This window comes from Polypterus senegalus, chromosome 5 (assembly GCF_016835505.1).
Source record: "Polypterus senegalus isolate Bchr_013 chromosome 5, ASM1683550v1, whole genome shotgun sequence".
Classification (NCBI taxonomy): Eukaryota; Metazoa; Chordata; class Cladistia; order Polypteriformes; family Polypteridae; genus Polypterus; species Polypterus senegalus.
In genome coordinates, this window is record NC_053158.1 from 102911642 (window position 1) to 102925704 (window position 14063).

General features: G+C 35.2%; 1 protein-coding gene across 1 annotated transcript; it reads left to right on the forward strand.

Annotated features, from left to right (window-relative positions):
• The first annotated feature begins 614 nt into the window (after positions 1 to 614).
• On the forward strand, positions 615 to 4520 carry neurod6a (neuronal differentiation 6a). The gene is made up of 2 exons (XM_039753177.1): positions 615 to 720; positions 1219 to 4520. The coding sequence occupies exon 2, from the start codon at positions 1229 to 1231 to the stop codon at positions 2237 to 2239; it is 1011 nt and encodes a 336-aa protein (XP_039609111.1). The 5' UTR covers positions 615 to 720; positions 1219 to 1228; the 3' UTR covers positions 2240 to 4520.
• The last annotated feature ends 9543 nt before the right edge of the window (positions 4521 to 14063 follow it).

Sequence of the window (14063 nt, forward strand, 5' to 3'; positions counted from 1 at the left end):
AAGTTGGAAATAACTGGTTAGTTATTCGTCTTCAATTATCATCGTGTATTCAGTTCCGTTACTTTTTCAATTAAAATAAATAAATAAATAAACTAAGACTTTTTACTGAACACTTCCCAATATATTTATCCATGTTGGCACGCAGCTATATACAAATATCTGCCAATCTGCTAAAACAAACTCGTTATGAAATGACAATGCATGAAGACCTGAAGTCATGAAACAGAATCGGCATTCTGTGCTAAGATCTTCAGTTTGACAGTTAGCTAAGTTTGAGGCGGAACCTAAATAGAGCAAATAACTCATGAATCCTTTAAAAAAAACAAGAGGGAAAAAAAAGCTTTTGTAACATACAAGCCATCTCGAGAGATTAGCGCCTGTATCTGTGCTTGTATTAATCTTTCTTGAGTCTGCTTTTTTGACGGTAAATGAATGCTGGTTGGTGCCCAGTTGCGGGGAATGCCAGATGATCAGTGTGGGATAGATGTCCCCTGGGAGTTGATCACATGACAATTTCTGCCCCGTGACGTCAGCGGCAGATGGCATGGGTACCAGCTCTGGCAGTTGGCATCGGTGTCATTTCTCAAAGAGAGAAAGAGCGAGAGAAAAAAGGAGACAGCATCAGAAGAGCAGGCAGAGCTCATCGCTGCAGCACAAGACGCCGGCATTGTCGTTGATAAGATCTGAAACATGAGCATTGCATGTTGACACAAAAGCAAGGTAAGGAATCTTTACAATTTGACGGATATCATCAAATAAACAACTGATAGGTAACCAAAAAGTCACCTTATCCTTAAACGCTAAGACTAGCTTGATAGTAATAATAATATTTGCAGCGCCAGTGGCGAGTATACACTCTCAAAGTTTTGTTTTTCGTCTCTTCTTTCCTGTGGCGCATACGATGGTGGTATTTTTACGGGACTGCTTTGTCAGCTGATGTAATTTCAAAATTACTCATTAGTGCACTATAGGCAAACACAGATTAGGCTGCCTGTGCATTTTCTGCCTTTACTCCAGACAGGGTATACTTTTAAGGAATGCAGTGATGCGTTTCCGAAACATATTAAAACCAGAATGATAGTTTTCTTAAAGCATTATCCACTTTTTCTGTTTTGTTTAGTTAAGAGATTCTATACATACTGAAACTTTCATATACCAAAGCATATTTCGTTTTAACGCTGCTCCTTAATGACTGTCCTGTGTTGCTTTTATCTGTAGCGAAAGGAACATGCTGACCTTACCCTTCGAGGAGCCCGTCATGATGCCCGAACCCCAGTTCGGTGGGAACTTTCCCAGAGAATGTGTAGCCGATAATAAAAACAGAAAAGCCGATTCTTATTTAAAACTGGTGAAAACGCCGTCGCCAGATATTAAGACCCAAGAGGAAGACTCGGATAAGGACGAGGATGACAGGGAAGAAGACGGTGATGAAAACGGCTTGCCCAGGCGAAGAGGCCCCAGGAAAAAGAAAATGACCAAAGCACGTATGGAAAGGGTAAAGATGAGACGTCAGGAGGCGAATGCAAGAGAGCGGAGTCGAATGCACGGCCTCAATAACGCACTGGACAGCCTTCGCAAGGTAGTGCCCTGCTACTCGAAAACCCAAAAGCTCTCCAAAATCGAGACCTTGCGCTTGGCCAAGAATTATATCTGGGCACTGTCGGAAATCCTCAGCGCTGGGAAGAGACCCGATCTGCTAGCCTTTGTGCAGACCTTGTGTAAAGGATTGTCACAGCCAACCACCAATTTGGTAGCGGGATGTCTCCAGCTGAACGCCAGAAATTTCCTCACAGATCACAACGGGGAAGCTTCTCACTCTGGCAGGCCTCCATACCAGAACTTGTACCCACCTTATCACAGCCCTGAATTGGGCACGCCCACAGCGCACGGCAGCAGCACCGTGGACAGCGCCAAGCCCTTCAGGCCCTACAGTTACTGCAGTACCTACGAGTCTTTTTACGAAAGCACTTCCCCCGAGTGTGTGAGTCCACAATTCGAGGGTCCTCTAAGCCCCCCGATAAACTTTAAAGGGATATTTTCCCTTAAACAGGAAGAGTCAGCTGAATATGGTAAGAATTACCATTACGGCATGCATTACTGTGCAGTGCCTAGCCGAGGTTCTTTGGGTCAAAGTTCGATGTTTAGGATGTCTTCTGATAGTCACTTCCCTTACGACTTACACCTTCGCGGGCAACCCTATAATATGCAGGACGAGCTGAATGCCTCCTTCAATAACTGACAGGGTGCTGAACGAGGAGAGAACACCATGCCCCTTATGGCACCCTAAAGACGTCTGGCAGTTTTGTCGATTGTCTCCGATAGTAAAATATGAATCCTGTGCCCAGACAGATTTGATTATCGTGTTCTCTTTTTTTTTCTTGTACTTAATTTAACGAGGTGTCACGTGCCAATCACTCTATTACTGCACACCGGGTGATCATTAAATCAAATAATGATAAAAGAAATTACTTATAAAAGGGTCAAAAGAAAACGTGTGCTCAGTGAGGGCAGAATACAGCCCGGATCGCATTAAACTGTTGGGCACAGACACCTTCTGAGCGCACCACTGTATAAGCCAGCATGCTTCACGTATACCATTCCTAAAATCAGTTTTATTCAATAATGTGAACCTAAAAGTCAAACGACAACAAAACATTTACGTATACAACGAGAGATTGTTAACGATTATTACTATTTTTAATTGATCATTGTTTAATTCTCTTTTGTAAATACTGTTTATATTAAGATTTTTTAAAATATTGAAGTTTTAAAGTATTCGTTTTTTATGTATTGATTTTTTTTTCATGACGTGGTGTTTATCCAAATGAAGATGGCAACATACCATTTCCACCCTCACGCTGCTTCTCTTGTGATTATTAAAAGACTGAAACCAGCAGTGTAATTGAATTGCATTGTTTCTCCGAAAGTTAATATAAACAACCAGTAGAGTTTCCTTCATATGGCGCTTACTCGAAAAATACACCTGTGGGACACTGAATGTTTTATTTTGTTTATTTTGTTTTTTGTGAGTAACTGACAATATGATATTGAATTGGTATTTCATACTGCATTCGGCATTTGTTTTAATGTTATATTCTTCATAGTTTTTTTTTTTTAATCAGACATTGCGATTAGCAATACAGACAGAGAACGCTTGGAAAAGAAAGTATTGCAAAAATATCTATGCAATTTCAAAAAACACTAAAACTCTTCATTTTCACTGCCCACAGAAAAAAAACAGTAGTGAGTGGACTGTACACGTGTTCTGTGTACTCAAAACTGGCACGCTCCCCTGGTGCGACACAGAGCGATGCGCTGCATATTTCATGAGCCTGAAGGACATGCCAGGGATTATTTTTGCCCTGGGACGTGTTAAAACAAAAATAATTACTGTCTATTCGTTTTGAAAAGACTAGATAAAATGGAGTAAGCAAAGTAAAATGAACAAATCCCTGAAAGACACAGTATGCGGTCGTATTTAAGAAAATTGTAATTTATTTCAGACAAAAAGCCTGACTTATAATCAATATAAAACGCACGATCATATAAACTCATAAACGCATTGACGCGAGGAAAGTGCACTATGTTTAAGTGTAAAGTACACTTACTCCTGAAGAAAATACAAAATAAACTTTAAAAAACGAATATAAGTTAATAACGATTTATTGTATAATGAGGCAAGTGTAAATACAATTACAGGGAATATTTTCAAGTAAGGTGTAAAAGAAAATCACGTTTAACCAAAATAAAAAAGGTCGATTATTAAAACGATATTATAAAAGGAAACGATAGAAAAGAAAATAATACGTACAAAATCTGGAAATAAACACTATTATGAGCGTAAATTTTAAACTTATTTTAAAAAGGAGGACAGTGTTTGCACAATAAGAGACTATCAGTAAATATAAAGGCGGTGTCTATACATTTTACAGAATTCATAATCATATAGGTTTATTTCGTAATCGTTATTTATTTATTTATTGTTCAGATCGCTTCTTTTGTGAACTGATGTTATATTAAGAAGTTAAAGTTTACATGTAAATATTATAGTTTGTTTACATTGTAATGCCTCTGTAGCAATCTGGGGTTCGCTATATGCAGCATTAGTATGGTTTTACATTTTCCTAATTTTTCCCAATGAAAATGTTCTCTAAATGTATATTTCTGTTAAGTCTTGTTTAGTCTGTTCCTTTAATCATGTTTACAATAATATATGTAAAGTTTAGTAATGAAACATGTAGAATACTGATGGTGGGACTAAAGGCTATTCTAAGTGTCTTATCATTTTAATATGAATTCCTTGCCTTAATTAAAAAAAGGATATATTTGGCACGTACAATATAAGTTATGCAACGGCATGGGTGTTCTGATTTGTGGCTTTGTACAATATCTTATGTTCACATAAAATTTACATTTTATGACAAAAGTTAGGGTGAGGAAAAAAACGTAATGCACTAAACCTTTATTCTGCACATTTGTATTTATCAACTACTTTTTTTGTATTGCAAAATGAATAAATAAATAAATATGCATACAGAAATTGCCTTGCGGGTTTTCATTTGTTACAAAGACTTTGCCACTTCTTGCTAAGATCAAAGTTTTAAAGTGATGCAAAACGTATTCGAGTAATCAGACCTTCAGCCATAGGCATCCTTTCATTTCCAGATAAACACATACACACAAACACGCAAATACACAAAAGGAAATGTATGATTTTTGTCTGAAATATAAATTCGATTGAGTTATTTGAATTTAATGTTTTCTCTTTCGTAATATTTTGTAGAGCGAATGCTATACATAAGATACATATGTGCGTACCTCGTAAAATTTTCATCTGTAAGTGTCTACTTCGGGTTACCATTTAAACGAAAATGGAAAAAGTCAACGGCGACATCATACATATTGGCCTCTTCTAACGTAACCTATACAAATTCATAAATTAATGATGGGACAGTAATAAAATTAAAAAGATTTGGCATGTAGTTACATGAAAAAAATGTCTTTCAAGACTGTTTTTGTTAAATATATAGTTATTTATCTTTGGAAAACAAATTATTATAATAATGCCATTAGTACATTTATGTAATTTATTTATTTTAATTAGCAGTTGGGCTAGTTAAAATACAAGAAGAATAAAACCTAATCTATCTATCTATCTATCTATCTATCTATCTATCTATCTATCTATCTATCTATCTATCTATCTATCTATCTATCTATCTATCTCCTTTTGTAAACCATTATAGAAATATAAACATATAACTACAGGTATATGCGATTTATAGATACCAGCTGTTCTCTAATTTGAAACTTTTTGGTTGTAAGGCTTCAGTCCGGAGTTTTGAATAAGAACACACTAAAATTTCAACGAAAGACAATTTAAGCTTCTCACATATAATTCCCTTATTCGTGAATATACACGTAAATCTGGCGGAATCCGCGAACTTTTATTTCATCCTTTAGATGCTCATTGTATCCGATCGTGCGCTAAGAAAAGTATCTAATGGGTAATTAAGTTTAACGCACTAGTTCTGCACGCGTAATGTTTCTTTAAAATAATCATCTTAGAATTAGATATTCGTGCACATTTTATGCATGTGGGACTAACGTGGTTAACTATAGCATATGGCTCACAAGAACTCAGAAGGGAACACTTGTAATTAAATAAATAATTCCTCAGTATAATAGATAGATAGATAGATAGATAGATAGATAGATAGATAGATAGATAGATAGATAGATAGAAACAGTGTGTGAAAAGATCCTTCAGAGTTTATATTGTATAGACAGACGAAGTCTCTATTGACTTTAGATGAAATGTTTTTTTTTTATTATTTTCACATTACGTTAACATAAGACAAGCATTTTGAAGTTTTGCTTTTTAGAAACTTCCATGAATTAATTTCCTTCATCCAGTTTGTCTGCTACAGAGTGCCGGGGGGCTGAAGCCTTCAACGTAACATGGGGTACAAGTCGAGAGCTGCCTCTGGACGGTTTAAAGGCAAGGCAAACTCACAAAGTCGTTCACACGTATACTAAAACCGGGCCAATACTAGTATTCAAAAATTCTACATCTAGGACATGCACCCGGTGCACCACGTAGTGCCCACGAGACACAAAGAGAACACGCAGACCTCATACAGACTTTGTCAGATTATATCAGATGCAGTATTTATCATTGGACGGCGTAAATAGTAAGTCGGATGATGTCTAAAATCTTTACACAAGAAAAATGAGGAAATCTGCTTAAACGTTTATATATTTTTTTTTAATTTGAACTACCAAAATCTGAATTTCAAGGAGAATCTGCATTTAAGTGTTTTTGTAAAATAATTTTAAATAAGCCTGAACTTAGAAATACACACTTTCTGACTAAAGTTAACAAATTTTAAGGTGAATATTAATTCATAAATAAAGAGTTTTTTTTTAAGTTTAAGGACGAGCAAGTAGGAATTTATTTCAAATAAAGTTTCACCTCAAAGAATCTTAAGAATCATCTTAAAGAAAAAAATAATTGAAATGTTTGGGAGCAAAAAAGGAATCATAACATATTCTACGATCAGAGTAATCCGATGCCGCAGAATACATATTTCAAAAGTAGTTTGAATAGATTCAGTTAGAGAGGTTTTCAGTCCTATAAGTGAGGTATCAAAAACATGTAATAAAAAAAAATACTTAGCATTATTTGGTGGATGTATTGGGAGGCGAGTCTTCTTTAGATAAGAACGTATTGTATTTCAGCAAGGTGGGTAGCTTTAGGGTTCCACAGTTCGGGGCACTCACAATCAATGGAGTTTGCACACTTTCTTCGTGCCTATGAGTTTTCTCCCGACAGGCTTTCCCTGTTTCCTCCCACATCGCACAGACGTTTAGGTGAGCTTGGCTCCGTTTTGGAGTCGTGGGCCGAATGTCGTCCCGTCCAGTTTTGGCTATTTCGATATGGTCGAAGTTCTCGCAACCGCGCTTTGGAATATGCGAGGTCAGAAGACACACAGATTGATAGTTTTTGTTTATTATTATTATTGCATAACGCTCTAACAATACTGTACGTCTAAATTGTACAGCAAAACAATTTGTGTAAATTTAAATCAGCGAGGTAAGAACAAATGCGTTTGTCGTGAAGAAATGTCTTCATTTAACAAAAACTTTGAATAAGAATTGGAAACGCTGCTAACAAACTTGCTTGTGAGAGAGAAGTGAATTAAATTAAAACGGGTAATGCAAAATATTGACATGAAGGTTTTCTTTTATTCATTTTAAACAAATTAAGCAAGATAAGTTAAATACTACTACTACTTTATATATATATATATATATATATATATATATATATATATATATATATATATATATATATATATATATAAACACTAGTACATTTCTATTATTCTATTATTTTCTTAAGCTGTAGTAAAAGTTTTGTTTTTTCTTTTTTCAAAAAGGTACTTTTTAATATATCAAGAACGAATCCTGGAGTTAGTGAAAGAGACTTCACATACACATTTCCTTTGTATACAACATGAAACTATCTGGAAAACAATAGGTTATTTGAAAACATTATGGACTTATAGACCGGTCTTAATCAAATATTAAAACTAACTTAGTTACTTAGCACACACTTCAAATGGGTTTATTGTGATTACTCCTGTGCAGTACTAAAAAATAATGTTAAGTGAACATTTTATAAGAATCCATTAATTTATTTAATAAAAGCAGTCTCAAATATATATCTGAGACAATTCAATGAAGAAGATCTAACTGTCAGTACTCTGCAACTATGGGCGAACATGTAAATAGGCATTCCTGATCTCAACTAATCTCACAACTTTTTAAATTTAATCATTTGAAAAGACAAGCAAAAATGTTAAAATATGTATTAGTGAGAACGAGCTATTTTATATCATAGATTTAGAAAGTGAATGAATGTAAGGAGTTGAAGTATGCCTATAAAATGATGGACATACTTTTTTGTTACCAAAATAATCTACTCAAAAAAGTCTGATTTATAGGGCATTATTTAGATCATACCTGATATAGTTTGTTTAATTGTCAGATTTTAAAAATAAGTAGGCCTCAGATTATAACAAAAGGCATTATTCCTCACATGGAATATAAAAAAGGAAAGCTTTACAAACACATCAGATTAATTTCAGCAGCAAAAATGTAACTTATTTAACTTCTGTAACAAGAATAACTGTGTATACATAAAATAAGTTTACAGATTTTAATATTCTAAAAGAAGTAATTTCAATGATGACAGCTTTGCTAAAACAACTGCTGCTTCCATAATAACTGCAGTAAAAAATACATCATCGATATTACCACTACTTTCACTCCAACTGCTAATAATAATAATAATATTCTGCAGGTCATCTGTTTTTCAACTGAGCCAAAGCCCATCTCAACAGTACCAAAACTAAACCAGGCACATTGCAAAAGCTATCACGAGATATTTAGGTTAGGCAATAAAATTAAATTGATGGATTGATGGACAGAGGACATCTATTGAAAGAATACAACACCTAGGCTATCTTTCGTAATGTATGGTGGGAGATATCAAAATGAAATTCATTTGGTTTGACTTTACATATAAAAGAGTTATGCAATCTTTGAATAAACAGAATAAAAAATTCTTGTGAAGAATTACAAATTGTCTGTAATAAACTTTTCAATTTCAAAAGAATTTTCAATTAATCACTAAATAATCAGAAAAATGTAAAAAAAACGCCTAAATGCCTTTTGTTATATCACAAATATTTGGTTTGTAAAAGGAATGTTATTTCTCTTAGGTTATGTTAAGAAGTGTTACAGAATATGATGCAGTACTAGTTTGTGGGATATTCCATTCTGGGGTTCTCACATGTACAACATGTGATCATAATATACTGCAACATATGTTGTTTACTTCATCGCAGTGTATTATATATTCATAAAGAGCATGACTAAGTTAAAGGCGTATTTGTTTGTTTTCATAGCAACAGATACCACAGTCTGTGCAATATATAGTGCCTTTCATCATAATCATTTTCATGAATACATAAAGCATGGAAATGCAGGTACCTCAGAAAAAGAAATAAAATGTCAATTAAATATGAATACATAAAGCACTTTTCATATGAGAATTCATTGACATATTTCTATTAAACTGACATATATCACACCCTATGGCGCACCATATATGGCAAGAGAATGCATGCTATTTGTCACACCAACCTGAATAGTTTCCCAAGAAAGGGAACATAGTGCAAAGGAGAACTGAAGTAAAAACACAACAGATCCATCTTTATTTCTGCATATGCCTGGTTCGTGCCAGGCAGGAATCAACCCACAGGGCCAATTTGGAATTTTGTATGTCTTGGATATGTAGGAGGAAACCAAAGTACTGTACTGTATAAAACCCTACCAAGACTCAGGGAGAGTCTTTTAAAACCACATATACAGTATCTAAAGGCAGGAGGGTTTGAACTAATGTTTCTGAAGCTTTCAGGTAGCAATATAAAACACTGAACTGCCAATATAACTAACCATTAGCTAAAATCTTTATTAAAAGAACGGAAAGCATATTTTATTCAGTAGTGTTTACAGTGCCATGTCAGGCAGAGTGAAACCAGTACCTTGAAAGTAAAGCAAGACCAAAGCTTCTACATACATTTTAAAAGGTCTGTAAATTAGAGAAGCATATGTTATAATTCAACCAAATAAGAAATAAGATTAAAGCACAAAATCAAGATCAGTAAACCAGCCTTTGCTTCATATACCATTTTTGCATTGAGCATAGACATGACAGTGTTACATATGGGATAACCAGCTTGCTTTTGCATAGTAACTCATGTGCTTGACTGGACTGATTGCCCATGCAAGTTATGTTATGTGTACTTCCCATGCCTGATTTTCTACAGCAAAAGAAGCTTAATCAAAAAATAAAAAGCAAATTGAGTGAGAGAGAGAAAACAGCAGTAACCATTCTACAAATCTTCCAAAAAAGGTTAATGTCACGTGTGAGACATTCATGAAAGGAGATATGAAGGAATTAAAAAAGAAGTGTAGAAGAGAATTAAATAACTCCAATAGGGGACAGCAAGGTGTAAGAAAACAAATGATACACAAGTGAGGGGCATGCAGTGGGGCCATAGTACAGAAGTAGTCAGCTCAGCAACCACAATGCTGTGCAATATAATGTGCAAATTAATAGAAGTTGTGATTAATTTATTAAGCAGCAACCACAGCCATGAAATTAGTTAGTTAGTTATTCCTCTTCACTCCAGTAGCAGCATAGGGCCTTCAGTGAAACTTTCCATTTCTCCCAATCTTAGGATATCTGCTTTGCCTTTCCCCAAGATAGTCTTATGTTCTGACTATAGGGTTCTTCTCCATGTCAGAACTGGTCTTTTTCTTTAACTTTTTTACTAGGGGTTTATTCCAGGGCATGTTATGAAATGTTTTTTCCTCCTTACATAGGGTGTGCCCAATCCACTTCCATTTCATTGTTTGGAAGGTACTAATGATGGTCTGCTACCAGGTTCTCTGCTAGAGATCCTGGTTGGAATTCCATTCTGGCCAGCTAATGCACAGGATCTGTTGTAGGCAGATGTTAATGAAAACTTGCTGCTTGTGGTCAAGGCGCTTGATATGTCTCCAGGTCTCTGCCCCATACAGTAACACGGATAGTGGTGAAGGTTAAGTTGAAAGTTTTTGGGCTTAATATTGAGATATGGTTAAAAACAAGATTACGTCGAAGTTTTTTTAAAAAAAAATCTTTCTACTTCCTCTAGTTAAATTAACCAATGAGATAACATAGGTATCAAGCAGTGAATACATGTTTAGTTAGGACTAAAATCAAATATTGTCATGTGTTGCACCCTGACATTTCGAGTCTGTTTTCAAAGTTCAGTCAAGTGTAGAATTTGCAGAACATTTCAGGCTTAAATGGTGAGAGGAAGGAGTATAAAGCAGAGACAGTAGTGTCAAAGACAGTTGGTGGGACAGTGCAGCATCTGTACAGCTTGTACCTTGTTGTCAGGTAGTACATAGTACTACTTTACTTATAAATCAATAAGGAATGTTATGTGAATATACACTGCATGGTAAACAGCCAACTGTGGTGGACCAGTCAAAACAAGAGTTCAGAGCCAGTTTTTGATTCCAATCCATCCCTGGCTTCAGAAAAAGTTAGTACTGGCATGTGAGTGAGTGTGACCATGGCAGAAGTTCAGAAATTTAGATATTTTAAACCTAAAGGGTCAAAACAGGTGAGCAACTGCAAAATGGGACAAAGAAAGACTCAAAATGGAAAACTGGGAAAGTTAAAAACATGAACATCTTCAAATGAAATATTTTATTTAGTGAACATGAAGAGTCTATCCTTTGTCATTTACGAAAACTAGAATGCCAAAGGCAGCCACAGGTCTTTTAATTCCTGAAATCTACTACATTGTTACATGCACCAGAGACCCTACATTGGGAATGCATCCCTAGAAGAGCAACAAAGGATTTAATATTTCAAAAACACCAAAAATAAACTTTAACGATTGCAGATCCTTCTTGAGTTATAAAGAACTGGTGCCCTGTCCATGGTTGTTTTGTACTTTGTTTCCAAAGCTGCCAGGATTAGCTCTAGTTCATGATCTTTAGCTGAGTTTGACAAAAGATAGTGTATCAAAGAGGCAGCACTATTTTAGCACACATCTCACCCAGAACAACAAACATAAAGGACAAAATATAGAAAATTAAATAGGCGTATTTTATTTAAATACCTAAATACAAGGGAGGAATAAACATACAGAGAAAACAAAGCAACAAATTAATTGACAAAACAATAAAACTTTTGGTAGATCAAGACTATTATGTAAAATGGCTTATGCATTTGCCTAGCTCAAAATACCACAAAAAACCTCACCTCCATACAAACCCGTGCCCAATGTCTGTCTGATCTTTAACATGTCCAGTTGACCTTTCATTTTTCAGTTTAGTAAGACATATTGATCAACGTGGCTTTAACGTAATTAGATCTGCCTGGATTTGCTAATGCATTACAAGTCTGGAAGTACAGTACTTGTTGCTGCAAAGAATCAATGCAACACTACACACTTCAAGGAATGAAGAGATGGCAGCTTAAACAACAAAGCTCCCACAGTTACATCTTAAATAACATAACATAATGGTGTCAAATCTTAATCTAATACAATTCATGCAGGGTGGAGCCTTTTCTGACAGCACTGAGCACATGGAAGAAATAAAGCCTAAACATCAATTTAGTCCATCCCATGGTTTCTAAACATACACATACACAAGGCCAATTTAGAATTCACGATAACAACAACATGCAGCAATCAGTAGAACTTTAACTGTTAATGCAGACAGCAGACTTGAATGCATGAATATACAGTATTTCAATAAGGCTTAAAGTGTTAACTAATGGAACTCATCATATAATTATTACTTTTTTATTTTGTATCTTTTAATGTAACATACATATATTCAGTTTATTATGAATATATGCTATGAGATAGGACACAATAAACATTCTCAAATACATTTAATTCTGGTGCCTGATAGCATTAAGCACAAGGTAGACACACATCTTACATGACGGACTAGGTAGGACATCATAGGGTCTACATACTAACACTCATGACTAAACTAATACAGAGACAAATTAGTATTGACTAAAATGCTTGTCTTTGGGATGTTGGATGCAAACCTGTAGTCGCTAGAGAAAAAAGCATATACAGTGCACATACAGTAGTGTGGGCCTACAAATCCACAATAATAATATGGAAAACTAAACCCAAGGATGTGGGATGCGTGGTACAGAAACTTTAACTGCTACTACCTAGTGATATTGTATACAATTTTATTTTTTTCAATTTTCAAACAATTGTGATCTATTATGAGATACTTGAGCCCAATTTTGGAAAAAGTTAATTTCTGTGAAATGGTGCTGACAAGATCTAAACTGACACAGTTTGAGTTGCAAAAGTACAACTGCAATTCAAAACCACTTTCACAAAAGTAAATACTGTATAGGTTCATACTGCGCATCAAATCACTGGTTAATGTTGGACTAGATCTTACTAAAAATCATACAATACAGAATTAATGCATTGGAATAGACTGCACATTTGTCTTATGCACAAAATATGAGCATGGCCATTTTTTGAATTAAGACTGCAATATAAAAAAATCATCATATTAAAGAATTTGGTGACCTGATTAACACAATGTGTTTCAAATCTAATGATGCAAACATGGTTTCTCTCTTTTTCATCCAGAAAATACACACTATAAAATAAAGTTTTCAGGCCTGCTTAATCTAATTCAGGGTCCCACGAGGCAGAAGATTATACCAGCAGCTTTGAGAATGTCACAGGAATCAACTCCAGAAAGAGCATCAGTAGTCCATCACTGGGTACACACAAGCGCCCGCACACACAAACACACACACTGAGCATACTTTTGACTAGTTAATCAAACCTGCCTGTTTTTGGGGTAGTGGGAGAAAAACTAGCGTTCCCCGGATACAGGGACAATATCCAAACTCTACACGGAATATAACTGGACACTGGCTTCAACCCCAGGGTAGTGGATTTATGAGGGAGTATTGCTAACAACGTCACACCTTAAAATACATTAGTGCTCTCATAATTTACTTATTGAGGGCTTCTAAAAGTTAGGACACCACTGAATTCAATGAATACTACACTTGGGATGAGAAATTCCATCTTTGAAACTGTGTATACTGTATCTGACTTTTAATAAATGTGCATAATTGTGTGGATGATAAGTAAAAGCCTGCATTTGTTATTTGGATGTGGAGAACTATGGAAGATACTCAACACCAAGTATAAAAGTCAAAATAATTATTATTTATAGATGAAGATTCCTGCCTTGCGTCCTGTGTTGGCTGGAATTGGCTCCAGCAGATCCCCCGTGACCCTGTATTTCGAATATAACGGGTTGGATAATGGATGGATGGATGGAATTTACTCCCTCCATTCTACATTCTCCATTATATTGCTGCAATGAGCCAGAAACTTTCACAGCTATTTTAGAAATAAGTGAGG